At 44.7% G+C, this 23456-nt stretch overlaps 1 protein-coding gene and 1 long non-coding RNA gene across 3 annotated transcripts in view; both read right to left on the bottom strand.

Moving 5' to 3' along the window:
* Positions 1 to 1629: 1629 nt before the first annotated feature.
* ASPSCR1 (ASPSCR1 tether for SLC2A4, UBX domain containing) overlaps positions 1630 to 23456 on the bottom strand; it is a 96947-nt gene continuing 75120 nt past the window's right edge. The window contains exons 13-16 of one of the 2 annotated variants that reach the window (XM_032764518.2): positions 5744 to 5795; positions 4563 to 4632; positions 3998 to 4185; positions 1630 to 2782 (exon numbers count right to left, since the gene is read on the bottom strand). In XM_032764518.2, the coding sequence (XP_032620409.1) occupies positions 2769 to 2782; positions 3998 to 4185; positions 4563 to 4632; positions 5744 to 5795 (324 nt within the window). In that variant the 3' untranslated portion in view covers positions 1630 to 2768. The remainder of the gene's footprint in view (positions 2783 to 3997; positions 4186 to 4562; positions 4633 to 5743; positions 5796 to 23456) is intronic. The other variant, XM_075071943.1, reaches the window with a different exon arrangement.
* LOC142047678 (uncharacterized) lies at positions 9157 to 13926 on the bottom strand. The gene is made up of 2 exons (XR_012656947.1): positions 9428 to 13926; positions 9157 to 9375 (listed from the first exon to the last, which is right to left on the bottom strand). It is a non-coding gene; the product is annotated as an uncharacterized LOC142047678 (long non-coding RNA).

The following is a 23456-nucleotide window of genomic DNA, read 5'->3' as shown; positions in this document are numbered from 1 at the left end:
ACTCCGTGAACAGAGGATTAGTTTGACTGGTAACTACTGAAGGGGGCAGCCTTTCACCCTCCCACTGACCTTGCACAGGGGGCAGAGTCTGTTAGACATGCAGAGAATTGGCTGAATGAGGTAATGTGCATAATTAGTAGTATGAAGGCTGACTCCTATGTCCCAGAAGCCAAATGCCTCCTGCTTACCTGATTGCTTCCCAGTGGCATAGCCCATTAGTCATAATGTAATTGGAGGAGCAAGAGTTATCCTGATCATTTTAAAATGATCAGAAAGTTTGCTCTAGGAATCCAATTAAACCCAACACTGCTCCTGTGGCTGTTGCTTACCTGAGGTTAAACAGAAATTGTGCCAGGACTTTAATGTCCCTAAACTAGGTAACGCAGCAGTTAAACTTCCTTGCTGAAGCACACACACCACCCCCAGCTTAGGCTAGCAGCTGTAGCCTCTTATCCTAGTCAGTTATTACCCCAAATGCTCCCCAAGACCAGCTCATTGCTGGTAGAAGGGACAGTGGAGAAACCTTTAAGATTTCAATAGGAATATAAAGGACACTCTTACAGAGCAAATGCCCTGTCAAAGCACTTTCTAACTAGCAGTAAGGCATGTCTCAGGGAAGTGCTGCCACTTGCAAGCCCAAAAGTAGTATTTGATCATGGCTGTAGTCTCTAGCAGAGATAAAGGAGGATCAGTGAAATCAAAAGGGATAAGTGGTGATGGGAGCTCCTATCAGCCAAGCTTCTGTTATCCATTCTATGCCTGGATGGGTCAAGCAACATTGGCTCATACATGCTACCCATGCAGAAATAGCATGAGTTAGCTCCCTGGCCCCAAATGGGCTGAGGGACAGAGCTGCTTCACATGACACTCATCTCACAGTACACCAGCATATTGATTAAGATGGACTATTCCACAAGATGTGAAAGAGCAACCCCCTGGCCATCAGCACAGAACCAGAGGAAACAGTAATGCAGAAGCAGCTCTAGAATAGGGCACAGCTGGAAGGAAACTCATTAAGCACCTGGCCAGAAAGGATGGATTCTGTTATTAAACTCTTCCATCCCAGGGTTAATCCCAAAGTAACAGTCTTAGAATTTAGTTAGTTAAATCCTTTTCATCTCAGTGGAATCTTGCTAGTTTGTCTCCCTTGTGCAACTCCTCCTGTGGCTGGGTGTTTTCTATATGAGAACATTTACTATTTAGAGCAGCAAATAGTCAATTCCCCAGTGTCAGAGGCTGCAGCACACACATCCTGTCTGTTCAAGTTTGGGTATCACATAAGAAATCAATCTTCTGTCCCTTACAGGCTGCTCCCTCAGTTTTGAGTTTCCTTTTCCCTCTTCTACCTTTCTTTCATTGCTCCCCCTCCCACTAATGTTCATCAAAGCATTTGGGAGCATGTGGAAGTAATTAGACCTGAAGGGAAATGTTGGCCAGTCTGGGAGACAATGACAAGTGCCAGGAACTCTGGGTGCCCCTTTCAGCTACTTTGAAGTTCATTCAGATGGTACAGAACTCAGTTTTGCTTTGTTGAAGGGAAAAAAAAAATAGGGAGCAGGTCCCTGTGAACTGATAAAGAAACAGAACAGTGGGGAAGAAATACATTATCAAAGAGCCCGACAAAAAGCCTCCTGTGGTCACTCTGCTTTATTACATCTACAAATTGTGGGGACACACACAGTTCAAGGAAAAAACTCTGTACAGGGAAAACAGGGTGAGAATTATTAACATAACACAGTAACTCTGTCCAACTGGAATTACAGGACTATGAAAAAAAACTTCCAATAAAATACAGCAGCCTGGATATTGTGGCACTACAGACCTCATCTCTATAACAGGCACATTTCTAAACCTTAACTCACATCCCTACCCTGCATATGCATGAGGCAGAGCATCACTCCTTACAGTACTCATACTGCAAACACACAGCACTTCCATTGCAGGCAATATCAAAACCAAAGAAATCAGCAGATGGAGAGTCAAATGAAGAGACCTTTCACTGGACTTTTGCTCTTATTAGAGGAGTAATTAATTATGTTAATTATGTGTAATGGAAATAAAACAGCTCAGTCCAGAGGCATATTCCATGGGCATGCCATTGATACCTACATTCTTTATTAACAAGACTCCACCAGTGGAAAACAGACAAGTACAATGAACCAGGAAGTTCTCAACAAAAGCCACTCACTAAATTGTGAATTATCTAAACAGCTCCTGCAGGACAACCAGCAGCAGTAGCCACTGCCACACCATAGGGATCAGCCAAGCTCAGAGCAACACTTTACAGCTGTAGGTGAAATTGTGCAGCTGATTTCAGCACTAAGGTCTTGTTCCAGGTAGCAGAGCAGCCATACCGCTGCAGATAACCTCTGAAGACAGAAATCAGAGAGAAGGCTTGAGTGTCAAACACCTATAGAAGCAAAGTCAGCAGTCAAGGGATGGCTAGGAAGAATTCTCTCTACCTGCTCCTTTCAGATTACATGCATATAGGACACCTTGAGTTTCTCCTTCTGATCCTGCTTTTATTGCTAGGCAAACAGTGTTACAACACATGGGACTTTGTCTGCTCCCAACAGGATAGAATTAGCAACATGAAATAGTTATTCTATTTTATTTTTTTAAGAAATAAAGCATGTTGTTCAGGTCTCTCCAGGACCACCAATGGTTTATTACAAACTTTGTAGCAGTTTATTTGGAAAGAAGTCCAATTGATTCTGCTGCTTCTCAGTCCAGCCAAGTAATCTTGCAGGCTTAGCACCTGGGATGTTTCATCTCTTCCCAGCTGCAAAAAGAAAACATAAGGAAGGGCTTATAGCACTTATCAGAATCCTGTTAGAGAGAAAGGGTGAGGGCTGCTTCTCCAAACCCTGCCAGGGTCACAGGGACCTCTCCTACAAACTCACCCAATGTGACCTAGCTGAGGCCCTGAAGACACTGGGCTCCACTCTCCAGCTGTACCCAGATGGTATATTTATAGCACTTCAGCTCAGAGCTTGGTAAGAACTGAATAGTGGAGCCTACAACAGTGTGACTTCCAGGGCAGACATGGCGACCCTCCTCCATTGCCAGAGACACTGCTATTCACTCCTACTTGGCTGCTCACAACCCTCTCAACACTGCCAGTCTCGGGCAGGCAGGACAGGTGGTTAACATCTTCACTTCTTGCACTACAGACTTTAACCAAATATTCCCTACAGGGAAGAGAGAGGTTCTTTACCTAGCATGGGAATGGATCATGCATATTGCTTCTGCAGACTCCCATGTACCCTGCATCAACATCCATGAGTCATTCTAAAGGACTTCAGCCATATGGGAGCAAATGGACTAAACCACAGATTTTATATTTCCAGAGAGTTACTTGATGCCCTACTTTAAGCTTGCTGGAACACCTGCCAGAATCAAATGGTAAAATTTTAATTTCAAAAGCTATCATCAGATCTCAGCCAGAGATTTTAGCTCTGCTTTGGGGTTTTTTGGAAGGACAGGAATGGAGCGGGTTGGCTACAGAAATGTTAGAGGGTCTTTCTGAACGTTGATGACCCATTGTGTGCGCACGTAATTCAAGAACCTCTCTTCCAGTTCACTTCATGTCCCAGATCTAACCTAGCATTTTGAAACAGAGTTTGATACTGTGGATTTTTGATAGAAATTCAGTTGCAATCTTAATTACAGAGCGATTGCCACCACTCCATAGCAATAAGCACTAACAATGAAGTATTAATGACAGAATTTTAGCAAGACTGCACAATCAAGGCAAAGAGGATGGTTCTGAGATAGATGATGCCAGCACACAGAAACAACCCAAATAGCTTTTATAGAGGTCTAGGGCCATTCCTTATCACAGCTGGGACTTCAGATTCACATCATACCCATCAGCAATTAAACTGAATAGTTCTGAGATCACAAGTCATGGCAGTTGACTCCTGCAGTGAGGCTCTGCAGAGGCAGCTTCCACAGAGCAGGGAGGAAAAGCTCTCCCTCTGATCCCAGATGATACCTGGCAGCTTCAGCCACTTTGGTACTTTTTCAGGGGGCCTTCTCACTGGCTGTGAAGCTTCAGCAGCTCTTGCTGGTTCTGGGTTCTCAGCAGTTCTTTTCTCATCTGTCTCCTCTGGCTCAACTGGGCATGGAACAGCTGTTTCTGAAGCTGGTGGAGCAGAAGGGACTAGTGATTTGGACAAGCTTCTGAGAAGAGAAACAGAAAGCAGAATGAAAGCAAGATTTTCACATTGGTCTCCACATACCCAGCACACAATCCCAGCCCAGTGATTCATCAGGCCCAGGCCCTGAAATGTTAATCTTCACTCCAGAAGCAAAGGCTTTAGGGCACATACCAGTCTGTAAGCAGAAGACTCCAGCTCCTGCCAGATTTAGCAACAGACCTGCCTCCCCATTTGAGCAGGGTTCACCAAGCTGCAAAGTCATAAATAAGCGTGAGAGCAGCGGAGGTTTTTTCTGGTGCCTGTAGGTTCTGCCCCTCTCCACCAGGAGAGGTGTTGATTCCACCCTTCCCTTCCCACAAATGCCCACTCACATTAAGTAGCTTTGCTCACAGTCCCTACCTAGCTACTAGCAAGTCAGCTGTGGAAGGGGACACTGCGGACTCCAGCAGTTCTGCTCTCAAGTAACAATCTGTAAAACAAACCCAAGCACATACATCTAAGATAGTAACATCAGCCAACCTGCAGACACTTTTACTGCAGCACCTCAGAACCTCATAGTTCCAGCTAATCCCCCTTCGTGTGCTTCAGTGAGTTTCTGCCTTTTCCCAATACAATAGCCAACACTGTTAGCCACTAGGTGGTAATGATCCTCTCAAGCCATGCTGATTCTATGTTCTGAATACGGTTTGCCATTTCTAATCCATCCCTCAAAACTGGTGGTTTTCAGGCACTTGATCTGTGCATCTCAGAGGTTATGTTCTCTCCCTTTACACCTCTTGAGAGACAGACACTAATATTAACAGCACCACAAATATGTCAGAGAATCAGACTGTCCATCTCCACAGGAAGCCACAACAGGTTGGTCCCTTCAGTGCAATTTCTTGTTCTTTGTCTTGTTTAATTTTAAAGCAATGGGATTTTCATGCTTCCCTTCAGAGACCACCACTCCATGTTTGTCTACTGTGCCTACTCTATAGCCTAATAGATCTCATACGAAATGCTTCCTGATTTACATCTACAATTATGTTAGTTAACTTGCATTAACTGGCAATCCACTTAAGTTGAAACAGAACCAAGCTAGTCTAGATGAGGCCTTAGTGATTCACAGTAGAGGCAGAGGCAATGCAAGATTCACATAAACCTCATTCCTTCTCCTACCAATGCCCCTCAACCCTGAGCTGGAAGTACCACCTCTGGGAAGTTCTCTCTCCGGGATATAAGAGTCCCTCTGCTGAGACTGCTAACAAAAGGAGTTAATTAGTGCTAATTGTGGGGAATTGTCTGCTAGGGTTAGGTTTAGAGCTACCGCACCCCAGCTCACTTCACCCAGCCAAGGAGATTAATGATTTACCCTCATTCCAACTTAGACTGAACACAAACCAGTGCTGCCCATGCAAGGCTCCATATTCCACCCCCAAATACCTGAGCCATCTAACCCTCCTGTCCTTCATTCCAGTGTCTCCACTCCTAGCTTTGTTTGGGATCTCTTGTTGGAGCTATTCTGAAGCCACGGAAACAATTCATCTGGCTAACACACAGCAGCTGTAGAGCCAGCTGAAAAAGAGATGGCAGTAACTCACCTTTGTGCTCCTCAGATCCAAAGTGAATGACAGATGCTGGGAAGAGGTTAGCCTGAAACAAAGGAAAAGAGATGGATGAGAAGGGGACAGGGCAAGCTGCAGGGTTTTCACAGGCAGCCAGCCTCGGACATTACATATACCTCTCTAAGGGAAGCCCCAATCTCTTCCCCAACCCAGGGCAAAGGCACTGCAGCCATGAAAACAAGGGCATTTGCTCATCAGCCGTCTCCACCCCCAAAGCCCCTTAAAATAAATGCAACTGTATGAGTTGAGGGCTGAAACTGAACATGACAGCAGCTCGGACACTTCTTTGCCAGTTATGTCCTGGCTGCATCTTCTGGAGCCCAGTTTAAAATAAAAGCAAATGCAAGCAGGATGGGCAAGCCAATTTTCAGTGTACTGAGTACCATCTACACAGATATATTTGAGGAACCTACATGGTGTTCAGTGACAGCCCCTGGAATCTGCTACTCTAAGTGATTTTTAGCTTCATTTAGAGAGTTCCTGACTCCCTGTGAGAAGCAGTCTCCCCAGGTGCCATGCTCCACCATGTTTATACTGTCCAGTTGGCATATGCAAAATAGACACCTTGGAGGCAAGCCTGCATCATGCCTCACTTTTTCTCTCCCAGTCTGCATTACCAGGGTTTACCTGTTCTTCCTTCCCCTCCTTGAGAACACTAGAACATCTCTGGCATCACAGTTGCTAACAGCTGCTCCTTTCCTCTCCTGCAGTGTGCCTGAAATGTTCTTCAGTTCCCTGGTTTGGACAGACCATACTGGCGCAGCCTGCCTGAAGAGGCTGGGGATCAATGTTCCATTAATGCACGTCAAAGAAGTTGTTTTACAGTCTGCCACAGAGACCAGCAACTAAAACTGAGGAAATAGCAGTGCTGATTTGAGCTAGTCAGTATGGGGGCTCATCGCCACCACAGTGCACCCCAATCCTAACCCTTCAAATCTCCCTGCTATTCTAGTCCTGCTCCACAAGCCAGGCCTACAGTCCTCCACCCTGCTGTTGTAGGTTTGCATCTCACTTGGAGAAGCTGCCAATCATACTAGAGAATGCTTAGCCCTGAGTGAATTTTACCTACAGAGTGCTGTACAAACTTTGGCATTTTTTTTTTTTTTTAACACGTTGGGGGGGATGTGGAAATAATGCACCAGGTCAGGTTGTGGGGAGCAAGTGATTATAGTACTGTCCTATTAGCCACAGACAGACAAGGAGCAATGTTTTCAGTTCACAGATATTAAGGCCAGAAGGGACCTTTGGCTCATCTAGTCTGACATGCTGTATATCAGAGGCCAGAGAATTTCACCGAGTTACCCCTGTAGCAAACCAAATAACCTGACTAAAATGTATCTTCCCGAAAGGTATCCAGTCTTCATTTGAAGACTGCAAGAGAGGAAGAATCCATCACTTCCCTTGATAGTTTGTTCCAGTAGTTAATCATTCGTTGTTAAAAATCTGTTTTATTTCTAATTTAGTCTGGCTTCAGCTTCCAGCCATTGTTCTACCTTTCTTTGGTACATGAAGGAGCTCTTTAGCACCTGGTTATTTTCTCCTGGAGATGGTATTTTTATACTAACCAAGTCACCCCTCAATCTTCGTTTTGATAAAGAGATTGAACTCTGCAAGTCTCTCCCTGTCAAACATTTTCTCCAGCCCTCAAATTATTTGTGGGCCTTTTTTGCACTCTCTCCAGAGTTTCTGTGCCCTTTTAAAAAGTGGACAGTCTCAGCAATGCCATATGTAGAGATAAAATCACTTCTCACTCCCGCTCACTACTACACAGTTTATACATCCAAGCCTGCATTAGCCCTTTTTGTCACAGCATCACGTTGGGAGTTCATGTTCAGTTCACTATGACTCCTAAACCTTTTCTGTAGGCATGCCCTGCATTCTTTATTCCTAGAATGTCTGACCTTGCATGTAGCTGTATTACAATACATTTTGCTTGAATGGGCCCAGCTTACAAAGTGATCCAGATACATTTGTATGACTGGCCTGTCATTTACCATTCTGCCAAGTTTTGTGTCATCCGCAAATTTTAATCAGCAGTGATTTTATAATTATTTTCAGATCGTCAATGAAAATGTTGAATAGCACTGGGCAGAGAACTGATCCCTGCAGAACCCCACTAGACCTCCCCCATTCAATGAGCTACTTTTTGATATGTCAGTTAACCAAATCTTAATCCATTTAACATGTGCTTTATTGATACTGTATGTTGCTAATTTTTTAACAGGACTGTTGTGCGGTAGTATGTCAAATGCCTAAGTATACTACATCTATGCAGTTACTTTTACCAACCCATCTGTGATCTCATCATATAATGAAATATCTTTGTGTAAAGAGCCATGATGGAAGGACGCTACTGCAATGCGACGTCTGGCCACAGGAATGGAGAGATGAGGTAGTCAGAATCTACCTTACTGAGAATGGCCCAGAGATCTGAGGCTGAATCCCCTCTGCCTTCTCTCTTGCCTCCTCCCATCCCTTATGTCTCAAGTCATTTCTGCTGCAGTGTAAAGACATTTAGTTGAATCCCCTGGAGCTCACAAGACAGGAGACCCTAGGGGGCTCCAGAGAATGAAACCTCAACTCAGCCAGCCAGAAATGCCATAAAGGGTGAACAACTACCACAACTTAACCACCACCCAAGCCAACATCCATCCTCAGGCAAAAGACCCTCTGCAGAAGAGAGAAGTGGAAACATTGTCTGGTGATTACAGCACAAGACTGAGCCATGAGTTCTAGCCCTAGCTGTGACTTTCAGCTATTTGTACCTCAGTTTCCCCATCTTTAAAGTGGAAATTATTGTAACACCACCCAAGGAGCAGAGACAGTTAGTGTGTATAAAGCTCTTTGCAATCCTCAGCTGTAAGGTGCTAGGGATCAAGGATTAGTATAACGGCCAGACGGGGTCAGACCAAAGGTTCATCTAGCCCAGTATCCTGTCTTCTGATAGTGGCCAATGCTGGATGCTTCAGAGGGAATGAACAGAACAGGGCACTTATTGAGTGATCCATCCTGTATTGTTCAGTCCTAGCTTCTGGCAGTCAAATGTCTAGGGACACCCACAGCATAGGGTCGCGTCCCTGATCATCTTAGCTAATAGCCATTGATAGACCTATCCTCCATGAATTTACATAATTCTTTAATCCAGTTATACTTTTGGCTTTCACAGCATCCCCTGCCAATGAGTTCCACAGGCTAACTGTGCGTTGTGTGAAGAATTTCCTTTTGTTTGTTTTAAATCTGCCACCTATTAATTTCATTGAGTGACCCCTGGTTTGTGTGTTTTGTGAAGGGAAAACAACACTTCCCTATTCACTTTCTCTGCACCATACAGAATTTCATTAATTACTGACCTGTTAGTAATTTACTCATCGCCTCTTCATTTATTTTAAAAAAAAAACAAAAAACCTGTATCCCCTGCAAAGTATACATTCAGATAATATCTTCAACTTTGTCTTCCTCCTCCTCCCCTCTTTCCACTGTCTTTAAATTACATGACACAAGTTGAGCATTAGACAGCGAACTCTTTGGGGCAAGAATTATATTTACTGTATGTTCAACTACCTGGTCAAATGTCACAGTAGGACAAACTGTAGAGAAGCAAAGTAAAGCTGCTTGGAACAGCTAGTTCTAAAGCACACAAGAAGATTAGCTATTCTCAACATCTCAAAAACTAAAGCTGCTTGGAACAGCTAGTTCTAAAGCACACAAGAAGAAAAGCTATTCTCAACTTAGACCTAGGCCTAAGTAACATGCAGCGTCTGGTTCAATTAGTAACAGAGGGTGAGGCTCTCAGTAACAGTGACCATGATATAATTACATTCAACATGGGTGGGGGAGGAGATAAGGTACCAAAAATTAAAACAATGACCCTTTCAGAAAGGAAGATCTCAATAAAATCATGGCATTGATCAAAAAGGCCCTAAGTGTAAAAGCAAAGGAAGTAAAAATCATTAAATTTGGCATGGATGTCACTTAAGAAAAAAACGGAGTCTCAGAAGGCATACATGCCACTGAACAAAAAGGGAAGCAGGAAGCCAAGACAATCAGTCTCGTAAATAGTAAGAGGTTATTCAAGCCAAACAGTGATCCTTCAGAATTTGGAAAACTAATCTTTAGTGAAGCCAATAACAGGGATGTGTGAGAACTAAATTTGAAGAACTAGACTTGAATTAGACGAGCAAACAGCTAAAGGAACAAAAATAAGCATCAAGAAATTACATGAAGTATATCAGAAGCAGGAAACTTCCAAAAGAAATAATGGGTCTGGTGGATCACCAAGGGTTAGAGAGAGCAATTAAAAAAATAAAGACATTGGCTGAGAAGCAAAATTATTTATTTGCGTCAGTCTTCAATACAAAGGATATTGAGGAAGTACTTATCCTACCCCTGATTTTTTCTGGTAATATACATGAAGTGCTCTCAGAGTTGAGATGGCAAAAGAATAGGTGCTAGAGAAAACAAATTAAAAAGCAATGAATCACCAGGCACAGGTGGCCCATCCAGAAGTTCTCAAGGAAGTTTTCAAGTTCAAAAATATTAACTGGTCCATTAAATATAGCTACTATTGCAATATTGTACCTCTTTTTAAAAAAGGCTCTGGGGTTATCTGGGAAATTACAGATCAGTAAAGACTTACCTCTGTTTCTGGCAAATTGGTCAAAATGCTCATTACAAACAGAAACATAAAACACCTGGAAGATCACACGATATGGTCTAACAAGCATGGATTCTTCAAAAGAAAATCCTGTTTTACTAATCCATTAGAATTCTTTGCTGTGAATAAAGGAGAACTGATTGACATAATTTAATCAAACTTTCAAAAGACCTTTGACAAAGTCCATCATAAAAGGCCAATAAAGAAACCAAGTTGTTGCAGACTGAGAGGCAAGGTATCGTCAAGGATCAAAACTGGCTAAAATGGGAAACACAGTAGGATTAAATGGTCAGTTTCCATCATGGCAAAAGGTGAACAGCAGGAGCCTGAAGGGTCTGTACTAAGACTGTAGTGTTTAAATATTTAGTATGATCTGGAAAGAGAAGTGAGCAAGGCAGATTATCCCACATCTGCCTCCTGTGGGATTTCTTGAACCTTCCTTTGAAGCCTCAAATGCTGGCCATTATCAGAGATGAGATGTAGGCTAGATGGACTAGGGGTCTAATCCAGTCTGGCAATTCCTGTATTCCTATGCATGTACAGCACAGAGCACAAAGAGGCCTCGATCCTGACTGGCACATCTGAATGCTACTTAGTATAAATATTAAATAAAATTATTAACTTCTGGGAAAATGAAACTGCATCACCTATTTTCCTGTCCACAAACTTGAAATGAGAATGTAACCTTACAGCTCTCTGGACTGGGAGACATGAGCACACAGTGATGGTACTGGTGCCAGCATGTAACATCCAGGTAAGAGAGAGACCCATCCACTAAGTCTGAGCTCCCTCCTAGCAGCCAGGAATTTGTACATCCTCAAATTGACATTTTAGCAGCAGGAAACATTATTTATTAGACCTTTTAACATTTCCTTTGCCAATCAGCAAGACCGAAGCTTGCCTGCTCCAGTCACAAAGGCAGCTCTCCGTAAATGTTGTAATTAAAAAGTACCAGACATGGTAAAGAAACCCCAGAGAAAACTCTTGTGAGAGCTTTGATGTCTCCGCTGCATTCGTCTGAAGGGATCCCACTATTTGGAGGGGGTGGCTTAGAAAGGAGTCCCCCGTCCGGCCCCTCCTCACACACAAGCCCCTTTACACACAACATCCTTTTCATGGCAGCTGTGACTTGGAAAATGAGGTTTTTGTAGCGTGTTAGTGTTGGAATTTTTTAATAACCTCCCCTCTCTTTTTTCCCCTCCCGCCCAATTATCGTGGTGAATAATTAACATTCTGAAGGAGATAACTAAGCACAACATCTCAGAGCTCAAAGCCCTTTTAGTTCAAAGCCCTGCCCTTTTCTCTTCGTTTCCCGTTGCCACCACTACAACTTCCTTGTCATTCAAGCTCTGGGCACACACATCAAAGCAGCATGTGGGAATGGCCCCAAGGGGTCAGAGAAAATTCATGGCAGGGCCTGTGAGTGAGGCACAAAGAGAGAGGGAGAAACAGAGACACACACAAACACACAGAGTCAGAGCACGCCCCAGTAGGAACCACTACCCTATTTACTCACAAGCTGATAAATAACCCCAGCTCTAGATTTCAGGCTCCACCTCCGCAACCACTTCCCACCACTGGCAAAACATCAGTCCAAACCCTTTTTATTGGAAGAGAAAAAGGAACTCGATAGCAGTTCACACGTGCAAAAAAATATAGCCTCCCCATGGGTTATTTTACCCCACACATCTTTTTCCTTCCTATGGCTCAGCCATTACAGATTTCCCTCCCAATTCTTATCCCTAATATATCCCTTTCCCTTCAATCTAGGTACAATATTAGGTCACTGATGTAACCCTTTACGTCGCTTCCTACACAGTTCTCAGATATCAGACCAATTTAATTTGAACTCTCAAGGTCGAGTATGATTCATGGGTTAGAAGAAGGCATCTCACTAGCACACGAATACTCCAGTCAGCCACAGGCAGGGCACATTCCATTGGCAGGGACCATGCTCTTTCAGTTATGTAATAGTCTTTAAGTCAGACTCAGATTTAACCACAGGAAAAATCAAGATACTTTGACACTGGCCATAGAATGTTTTAGCATAAAGATGTGGTGGTTTTAGTATTTGCTCAGTCTAGGAAGGTGCAGGAAATCATACTATTCCAAAGTCACAGAACTTGTCAGCAGGTCTCTCACACTGCTAAGTGCACCAATCAACAGTGTCAATACTTGAGTTTCACTCTTATCTCACTAGGCCGAATGTTTTCAGTGAACATTCTTGGGTCAACTCATTTTTTCATTTGAAAAGATGGAGCAGCTGTTTCCAATGCTTGAATCATTGTCTTCATGACTGGCTCCCTTCAATGAGTGCTTCGCTCTGCTCTTTCCTGAGTAATGCCTCAAGAGAACAAGAATTCTCTAGACCTGCTGAGATCACATTCTCTTTTAAGTTCTATGTTATATTAATAGGAATAGAGTCTCAATGGATCAGAAAAGACTAAAGCTCTTACAGTCACAGGCCAGGCTACATAGCAACTAGAATCGAAAGCTATTTGAAACAAGATTTTAGAAACCTGCAATCAGTTAAATGCAAGGAGTAATAATATGAGCGAGTCTTCATAGTTCATCCAGGAAATCAGTGCCACAGCTGCCACCATAGTATTCTCATTCCCCCACAAGGGCAGGGTTGTTCCCAACAGTCCATTCTCTAAGCTTTGCAAGTGTCTTAAAAAAAGATACATCATCAAGTCTCTTGGCATTACTTTTTTCCATAAAGTTTAAAGCCAAAAGGGACCACCAGATCTTCTAGTTTGACCTAATCTATCACTGGCCACTACCCGACACCCATGCAATAAACTCACCCAAAATTAAACCAAAGTACTACAGCCCACAGGAGACTAAACAATTATATTCTACAGGCAGAGGAGGTGATCCAATGCCTAAGCTTACATCTAGGAAAGCTTCACATTTTGGGCCATCAGTCTAAGCATCCACCCATTATTGACAGTGCGGCCTTTGACTTTGAGTGATTAGTGATCTGAAGTTCTATTTCACATGTTTAAATGTGAAGGCACTCAGAAACCATGGTTGTGACTGTGGTACAAAATATCCAGAAAGCCTTGGAACAGGGAGAGTCAGGTATGACACTGCACCCCATATTCTTCACAGTGATATGATTATGACATAATTGTAATGTATTTTATGTAAGATAAGTTATGTGAGGTATCATTGGAAAAGTTATGATTTGCTGAATATGATTATCCTATTTGTATGCATGCCTCATTTTTGTGTCTGAAGTTATGAATGTTGACTATGTAACTGTTTTTCAAATGTAGTTACACCTGGGTAACGCCCACTAGACAAGATGCTTTCAGTTAAGACAGCTGCTTTGGATGGGCCTATTCAGGGCAATGAGCTATTAGGGAAAACAGTAGGCCTTAGGAGCAGCTTATCTCCCACCCAGTGATCCTTCCTGTGATGGCTACAGACAGCCTCCAAGTAATGGCTGCTGTGACTCTACAAGGACATGTGATCAGATCACATGACTCTAGACTCCATTTTAGGATGTCAGTATTTTTCCACAGACTGGTCTGGGAACCAAGCTTTGAAACAAAGGGTTCCCACCATATGCAAAAGCTATATAAGACAGGGATTGACATCTTGGGTGGGGAGTAGGGTGACCAGACAGCAAGTGTGAATAATCAGGACAGAAGGTGTGTGTGAGGGGGTAATAGGAACCTATATAAGACCCCAAAAATTGGGACTGTCCCTATAAAATTGGGACATCTGGTCACCCTAGTGGGGAGTGAAAAACACCAAATGAAGACTCCTGGAAACACACGAGGAACAAAGACTGAACTGGGAGAAGTGCTGGACCCAGACTAAACGGATCTCTAGCCTATGAATGAAACACCTGGGGATTCCAAGTTGTAAAGCAAGTGCAGCTTGTGCCTTAAGAATCTGCAGCCTGCTTGTATCATCTCTTAGGGTGAGAATCTGCTACTCATATCCAATCTATTTAGTATGTTTAGCTTAGTTTGCATTTATTTTTTTTATTTCCTAGGTAATCTGCTTTGATCTGTTTACTATCACTTAAAATCTATCTTTTGTAGTTAATAACTTGTTTTTGCTTTATCTAAACGAGTGAGTTGGAGTGAAGTGTGTGGGAATCATAACTCGGGCAAAGGCTGTTGCATATTCCTCTCTACATTGAGGGAGAGGACAAATGTTATGACCTTCCGCTGTACAGTTCCCTGTGCAGTGCGAGACAGTACTGGGTTTATACTCCAGCGGGGGTGCACACCCGGGGAGCTGTGATTTGCCTTAACTGTACCCTTCCTGTGCAGCGGCTGGTCAGAGAGCCTGCATGTAAATGCAGCTGGGTGTGTCCCTACCTGTATTATGCTGGTGAAAGTGCAGGCTGGAGGGCTTTGCAACTTGTCACAGCAGTACAGTGTGAGAGGGAGCCCAGGCTGATGGGTCAGGGGGCTCAGTGATATCCCACTTTCGGGGGGAACCAGTCACATCAGGGTCTATAGGACATTGCATATTATGGTATAAATGCCTAAATTAGATTTTTCCCAGTTAGACCAGCAGCAATGACCCATGAGGACACTTTTTTTACTTGGTTTCTATTGCATATTTTAGTAGTTTGTACTTTGGAACACACAGACGATTTCAGGCAGTGTTCTCTATCCAGTACTTCTACTGTGCATCCCCACCCTCTTTCCCCACATCACACACAACCCTGAAATGAATGAATGCTACAAAAATATGCCCATTATAACTATATTGTTATAAGTTTACTGCAGAAGTTCTCAAACTGTGGTCTGCAGACCAGCTCCATGCAGGTGGTCCGCAGATAGTTCCTTCTACGGTGCGCACCTGGGCGGCCGCACACGAGAGAATGAAGGGCTGCCCACCTAATTAGAAGAGGGAATAGAGGAAATTTTGGACATGCAGGACTGCGGCACCAGAGAAAGAGACTACTTTCTCCAGATTCAGGACTGTGGCTGCCAGGAAGAGAACCCCCGTCCTTCCCAGCCCAGCTCGGTGATATTAAAAAATGAGTTGAGTGCTTTTATCTGTAGAACAAAAACATGTTAATTATTTAGGTTTTTTATATAAGACTTCTATCCAAAGTGCTTTACAATAGTTAACTAACAGTACAAACAACATTTGGAAAGATCATTAAGTGGTCCACCGAGACACTCAGCAATTTTCAAGTGGTCCGCGGAAGAAAAAAGCTTTGAGAACCACTGATTTACTGAACGAATTCAGAAGCTCTAGGATCAGTCAGAGACTCCTGTCTAAGGGGGAACTTGCAGCTGCTACGATGAGAAGCATTCTTTCCATTATATGATCTGAAATTAGAGTGCCACAGGTCTGATGGTAGTCTGATATTAAAAGATTAATAAGAAAATGAGTGCTTCAAAGAGACACCATATAGATGCAGGAACCAAAGCGACCAGTATGAAATACTGCAGAACACACCCCACCCCACCCCACCCCCAAAAACAGAAACCAGTGCTTGGGGAAGCCAATGGATCAAAAGCTTCTCTCACAAGAGAGCAAAGAGCATCTCCAGAACGGAAATAAACAGAGCCACAGCCAAAGGGACATTCTGCCTAAATAGCTCGCTCTTGTTTAATACCCAAGAATAAAGTTTCCCAGCTGGAGGGCTGCAACCACTGAGAAGATACATGAGACAAATATCAGCTGGCAGAGGGGTTTGAGGCCCACTAAACTTTATCAGATAAGGTTTGAACGTGCTATCTTGACAAGGCTGATAACAAAGGGAATCCCAGTAGAAGGAGCATTCAGTGACCCCCTCCACGGAGGTCAGAAGGACATGGCCCCTAATAATTAACCACAGCGTTGGACAGAAACAATTTTTAGCAGAATTTCTGTGCTAAATCATCTAGTCTGAGGAAGTCCTTAATGCTGCCCACAATGCCTATTTCCTCATTCCACCTTCTGGGTGATGTCATCAGCTCCACAGAATCAGTGTAAAAGACAGGCAGGCACAAAGCTTTATGGGTAAGGCTATGTTTATGTCATGGGGTCATGGAAGTCACGGAATCTGTGACTTCTAGAGACCTCTGTGACATTCTCTGCTTCATCCCCAGGGGCTGTGGGACCAGGGGCGGCTCCAGGCCCCAGCACGCCAAGCGTGTGCTTGGGGCGGCATGCCGTGGGGGGTGCTCTGCCGGTTGCCGGGAGGGCAGCAAGCAGCTCTGGTGGACCTCCCGCAGGCATGCCTGCAGAGGGTCCGCTGCTCCCGTGGCTTCAGTGGAGCATCCACAGGCACGTCTGCAGGAGGGCACCAGAGCCGCAGGACCGGCGACCGGCAGAGCGCCCCCCGCGGCGTGCTGCCGTGCTTGGGGCAGCGAAATGGCTAGAGCCGGCCCTGTGTGGGACTCTAGAGCTGACAGCCAGCAGGGCCCTGGCAGCGTTCCAGTGACAGACTCCGGGGGGAGCCGGGGGGAGACACCTTGGGTGAGCGGCTGGGGGTGTCCCATTTTCTCTTTGGGAAATATGGTCACCCGGGAGCTGCTGTGGATGGAAAGGGAGTCCCCTGCAGCTTCCAGCTGTCATGGGCAGAGGAGGAATCCCACAGCTCCCAGCCACCACAGTGGTGGGGGAAACCATGGATCTGCATCAGAAGAAGTCACAGACAGGTCACAGCTTCCATGAATTTTAGTTTATTGCCAGTGACATGTCTGTGACTTTTACTAAAAATAACCATAAAAAAATATTAGCCTTATTTATGGGTATGATTTGCAGCATCCAACAGGACAAGAGGTAGGTAACAAGTAAGATTACTATCCAAAATCCTATCTGCCCAGAACATCCTGAACAGACAAGAAATGGGCTAAGACCCCAAACAATGAAGGTGTGCGCCAGGTTCCAGGCTGTACTAAGAAGGCTGAATTCCAGTATCTGCCTCACCAGACCAGCCATTGGAAATGCCTCTATGATGGGCTGACCCTGAATGGGGTAGGTTTTCTTCTGAACTTATTTTCAAACTCTTGCCAGAACTGCAAGCCCAACACAGAGGCGGCTTCACACAGCCTGGGGACATTGTCAGCATCGCTAAAGAACAGAAATGCAAATGACACTAATGAAGAAATGGAACCAGAACAGAAGGGACAGAAAGGAACAAACAGCAACTCTGGAGCCCGACACTCAAAGAATTCTAAGATCTGATTAGAAAAAATAAGTATTTATATGGAAGTGTGGGGGTTCCTTCAGTTCCTTTGAAGATGGGACCATGGCCATCTGCTCCCTTTACTGCCTCAGCTTTTACAGAGTCTGGGATTCGTACCTTTGCTCACTGTTTCTCAGCACTAGTTCACAGATCAACGCTGTAGTCTCTGCTAAATCCAAGACCTGAGTCATGCCAGTGTCTGTCCCTGGGATGAGGAGGGAGGGAGAGAACGGTAAAAGCATCTTTGAGAAGTTCAGCTAATCTAGAATAGCACAAACAAGCAGCTGGGGCTGTAAGGACCCCTTGGCTGAGTGCTGTTGCAAAGAAGCCTGCAGATGATCCAGTTCTGCCCTTGAGAAAGCTATGAAGTAATTCAAGGGATATGGGGATAATGCAGCCAGGAAAAACAGCAATAACAAAATATCAAAGCAATGCCTTGAAGTCTTTATAGGTTCCAAAAACTCCATGTTGTTGCCAGTCTGTGCGCTCACTATACTGTAAACACACACACTTCAAGAGATTCACTTCAGAAACAATTCCTTCTACCAGGCTTCTTGGCAAATAAGCTGACAACATTTGTTTGCCTGGTTTTGACTGCACACTTTAACGGTTTCCCCCTTTACTGTGGCTATCAAATTTAATAAATGATTGTGACCCCAACAGCCTTATCAGCTTGGGTGGGCGAAAGAAGTGTCAATAAGACTGTATTCCACCTCTTGCGCTAGCTCCCAATTCAATACCAAATCCATTGCAAGGTTCTGGCTCTGCTTTACAACTCTCTCAATAGAATAGGCCCACTCTATCTCAGAAATCACCCTATCAAGGCAGTTCAGTGTAGAAGGAGGATGGTCCAGTGACTAGGGCGCTAGTCCAGGATAAGGGTTCAAGTCTCTGCTCTGCTACAGACTTCCTGAGTGACTTTGGGCTAGTCCCTTAATCTCTCTTTTCTTCAGTTCACCATCTGTACAATGAGGATAACAGCCCTGCTGCACAAGAGTGTTGTGAGGATAATATATTAACAAGTGTGAGGTGTCAGATACTGCAGTAATGGGGACCAGACAGACAGACAGACGTATTTATCCAGCATATCTCATGTTCAAACCAGAGGGTGCCAGAGGCAAAGCCTTCTTTACAGCTGACAGAAGGCTCTAGAAACCCCTCTGAAAGCTAATCAGGAAGAGCCTCACCATTTTCAGGTCACACTGTCAGACTCCCCTCTGTAGCAGTGCATTTCTCAAAGAACAGAAGCTGAAGAAACTGAACCAAAAGGGCATTGGAGGACTGGCTGCTCTTCTGCATCCTTATCCCATTTTCTATAATCCACCTATAGAATTTAGAGACTATGGTACAAGGTGCTTTAGAAAGAGAGACGACACAAAAATCTGAAGCTGGTTTGTACATGAGCCAACATGCATCAAACCAGTCCCTGCTCCTCTACTCCTGAAGTTCTATCACTGTGTCCCATTTCCTCTCTCCCTAGAGTTCAGGCACCCTGACTGGGAAGCATACGTCTAATTCCCAGGAGTGAAAGGAGAATAAAACTACAAAAAAAACCCAAAGGCCGACAGACTGGCATTTATACAATAGCTTAATCGCAGCTGAATGGATGGTCTCATATTTATATATAAGTAGTCCCTAAGGATGGGAAGACTCAAATTAAAGCCCTATAACCAGATCTCAATGCACTCTCCCCCTAACAAGTACCTTTGCTTTTGCTAACAGTCATGTTACTCTTGAAATGAACAGGCAGCCTAGCAAACGTCCTAAGCAAAATCCCTGTTTATTTTGAGATGTTGGCCGCTGCTGCTCTGATGAGATTTTTGTAAGACAGAATGAACAGATAATAGAGCTTGAAAATATGATAGTTAAATCTGCAATATCATGTACAATTCTGATCCCCTCACTTCCAGAAAGCTGAATTCAGACTGGAGCAGGTGCAGAGAAGGGCTGCTAGGATGAGCCGGGGAATGGAGAGCTGAGCTGACCAGAGGAGACTAAAGGAGCTTGGCTTGTTCAGCCTCGCAGAGTGAAGGCTCAGAGGGGATCTGACTGCTCTCTCTAAACATGTTGGGGGTAAACCCAGGGAGGGCAAGGAGCTATTGACGCTAAGGACAATGCTGGGACCAGAACAAATGGAAATAAACTGCCCATGAATACATTTAGGCTGGAAAGTAGAAGACTGTTTCTAATATCAGAGAAGGTAGGTTCTGGAACAGTCTCTCAGTAGGAATAAGCGGAGAAAACAAGCCAACTAGTTTTAAAACAGAGCTTTTTTACACTTATGAAGAGGATTATACGATAGGGTTGCCTGTGACAGCAGGGGACTGGAGTCCATCATCTAGGAAGATCCTTCCAGTCCAATGTCCCTAAATGTTAAAGAAGAAATACAGCATTACCCGGCATGAAGATTCTATAGGGCAGGATACGTTTGTTTGGGATTTTTTTGGATGTGGTTTAAAAACTTCTGCTGAGTTCTAAAACATAAGGACATCCCCTTAAGTGAAATGTCACAAGGACATGCACACATCTAGCCCCCTTGGGTACAAGGCACTCTAAGTGCCTGGTACTAGTGGCCTGGACACAGAACACTGGGAACAAGGGCTGTACATTTTGGTGGGGAACAAATATAAAGGACATTTTTATTCACCAAAGCAAGGCAACCTTCCCCCACCATGGAACCACCAAGGAAACTGTTTCTTTGGCCTACTAGCGGCAAGTCAGGCTTAGGCTCCCAGCTGTTTCTAACAAACATTACCCACATTCTGGCTTCTGTTACTGGAGGGAGAGAGAAATCCCACATTCTCAGCCTTTCTATTAGCTCACACACTGTGCTTCATGCCAGGACACAGCCTCGCTGCTGGGGTAAAGTGTTCCAAGGTCCCTTAAGTGCAGATCTCCATATCTCCAGTATTGGAGGCCAGAGGCTCTCTGCCGCTTACTCCATCCTACCCAGAAGCCTACCAATCCCAGGGAGCAGGAGCAGCACCATGGTTTTTGCCACCCTATGCGGCAGCGCTCCTTCTCTGAGCATTTCGCGGCAGGGGTCCTTCCACTATGCGTCTTCGGGGCACTTCAGCGTCGGGTCCCGGAGCAAGTGAAGGACCTGCCGCCGAATTTCCGCCTAAGACCTGGAGCGGAAGGACCCCCTGCCGCTGAATTTCTGCCAAGGGCATCAAAATTCCGCCCCCCCAAATCCTGCTGCCCTAGTGGAAGCACCGGCCCTGCCAGGGAGCAGCCCTGTCCTCCCACCCCTGTATCCTGACATCCAGTTCTGGGAATGGGAGCAGATTCCAGCATAGAGGTCTCCCCTCCAAACCTCATATACTGGGTGGAGCTGGGGGCAGGAAGCCTCCTCCCTAAGGAAGGCAGAGGCCTAAGCAGAGGCAAAGGCCCCACAGAAACTTCCATCTGGAGCCCAGTCAAGTCCCATCCAGTGAGGGGCTGGGTGCAGAAACGTCCTCTCTGAGCCCCATCTCTACACAAACAGACACAAGCAGCGCAAACCTGCTCCCAGACTCAGGATTTCACTACTTGGCAAACAATGCTGGAGCATGCCAGCAAGTCAGAGAACAGAGTGAGTGAATCCTCCCCCCCACACTGCTCCCTGCACTGGTGCCCAGACAGGTCCAATAACAAATACACCATCTCTCCTCCTGTTCTGTGCTGGTGTAATTTTACTGAGAGCACCAACGTTTACGCGAAGCAGCCTGATTAGTAACAGCAGCCCATAAAAAGGGCATCCAACAATAACAGAATTGCCAGGGACATGAAAGCCAGAGCAGCTTCCGCACCCATTTCTCTCCAGAGAAGAAAGCCCCCTTCAGCCCCTGCCAAGCACTCAGATCTCCGACGGCAGGGAAAGTCTATCCAAGCAGAAGACATTACAGCATGAAGCCTCCGCTGATTCAAGGCAAAAATTACAGATGAAAGACGATCTATGCGAGTAGCGGGGAGCAAAGTATCACTCAGAATCAGCCAACCTAAATTGGGACAAGGCACCAGCCTAGTAAGATAGAACACTGGGGTCTCCGGCAGGCAGTCCGGGTAACTTGAAGGTATGAACAGGAATCACTCCTTCCCGTTTGATGCTTCTTCTAAATAAAAGTTTTTATAAACAAACAGACTTTTTCCCGTCTCCACCAGACCATGATGCTACAGAGCTGAGGGCCCCAGGCAACATGGCCACTGGCATCAAACTCAACCCCTCCACTCTGCAAACCCACTTCTCATAGGAGGCTGTTTTACACCCAGCTATCAATAAACAGCTTCTAGGTTTTAGCGTATGCTGCTGAGGTGCCTCTCCCCCAGCTCACATTCCCAACAGTAGGGGGACAGAGGGAAGAACACAGGAGTCTGCTGCCACCAAAGCACTTCAAAGAACTTTAAAAACAGGAAGACCTCAGGCCTCCTGCCCTTTCCTCTCCCCCTCCTTGCCCACACCTCACCCTTCCCTCTCTCTCCACCTCATTTTAATCCAGTGATATTCACACCTCAGAGATTCAGGAGCCAAATTAGTGATCACCATTACCCAAGAGAGACACAGGAGTGAGAATTCATCGTTTCATTTGAAAAATGACTGACCAAGTATTATCTTATCAACTACAATTGGTTAGCAGTATAGGAAAAGCATCCTGACTGGTTAATAATTAAATCACAGTGTTTTAATATCATATGCTGCAAAGAGCCGCAAGAGAGATATTAAAGAGCCACTTGCAGCTCTCGAGCCTGTCTGAGTGTATGTGCTTTCATCCCTCCACTCATCTCAGGCCTACATTTCCCTTTGCCTTCTCCCCACTCGAAGCCTGTACCAACTTCTCTCCCCTTCAAACAAAGCATTCTTCCTCCTGCTTCCAGGCAACCCGCCAAAAACTCTCACTTCTCTGCTCAGCCCTATACCTCAGCTTCTGCCACCACCATCTCATAATAGCAGTGTCACCAGTCTCAACCCCTGCAGTTCAGACTGTGAAATCATTTCCATTCTATCTTGTTTTCAATCCTCTCCCTACTCCCTGAAACATTCACATTTGGGGATGGAATCTTCCTGAGAAGGATTTAGGAAATATTTGAACAAAATCCCATCAATTGTTTTTAAGTTAAATGTAAAAATATTCCAGTAACCTTCCCTTAGCACCAGCTTAATTTTACAAATAGACTCTGATAAGCCAGCCAGGATTTACTGAGTTTTGGATAAAACAGGTTTTAAAACAACGATTATGAGCTTTTGGAAATGTCATACTAAGCACATATAGCACAAAATTCCATGAAGCTGTTAACTGCACAGTTACACACCCATGTCCCACTTCCTGATGTTTCCTCCTCAGCGATCACCGCTAAAAATAAAGGTGGATACATACTGCACTGGGACTGAACTGGGCAGGAGTTAATAACTTTGGCTGCTCAAGCAGTGTGTGTAAAATTAAGTGGCTTCAGAGGAGCAGGTCACAGAATATCACAGTTGGAAGTGACTTCAGGAGGTCATCTAGTCCAACCCCCTGCTCAAAACAGGACCAATCCCCAGACAGATTTTTGTCCCATATCCCTAAATGGTCCCCTCAAGGATTGAACTCACAGCCCAGGGTTTAGCAGGCCAATGCTCAAACCACTGAGCTATCCCTGAAGCCTGTGAGCATACCAAGCAGCGTAAGTCATGTCTACACCTGAATCGTTTGCCACTACAGCTCTAGTGGCAAACCCTCCTACTGTAAACACAGTAAGAGCAAAAAATCTTTTGCTAGCATAGCTTATAACTGGATCCCTGAACTAAATAAATTATTCTGGCAAAAGCCTTTTATGCCAGTAGAACTGACTACAGTGGGATTTTTGATAGTATATAAAGTGTCACCCCCAGACTGCCAATGCTATACCAGCAAAAACTTCTG

The sequence above is a fragment of the Chelonoidis abingdonii genome, chromosome 13 (assembly GCF_003597395.2).
Source record: "Chelonoidis abingdonii isolate Lonesome George chromosome 13, CheloAbing_2.0, whole genome shotgun sequence".
Classification (NCBI taxonomy): domain Eukaryota; kingdom Metazoa; phylum Chordata; order Testudines; family Testudinidae; genus Chelonoidis; species Chelonoidis abingdonii.
Note: the sequence above shows the minus strand (reverse complement) of the source record. Positions and strands in the feature narration are given on the sequence as shown.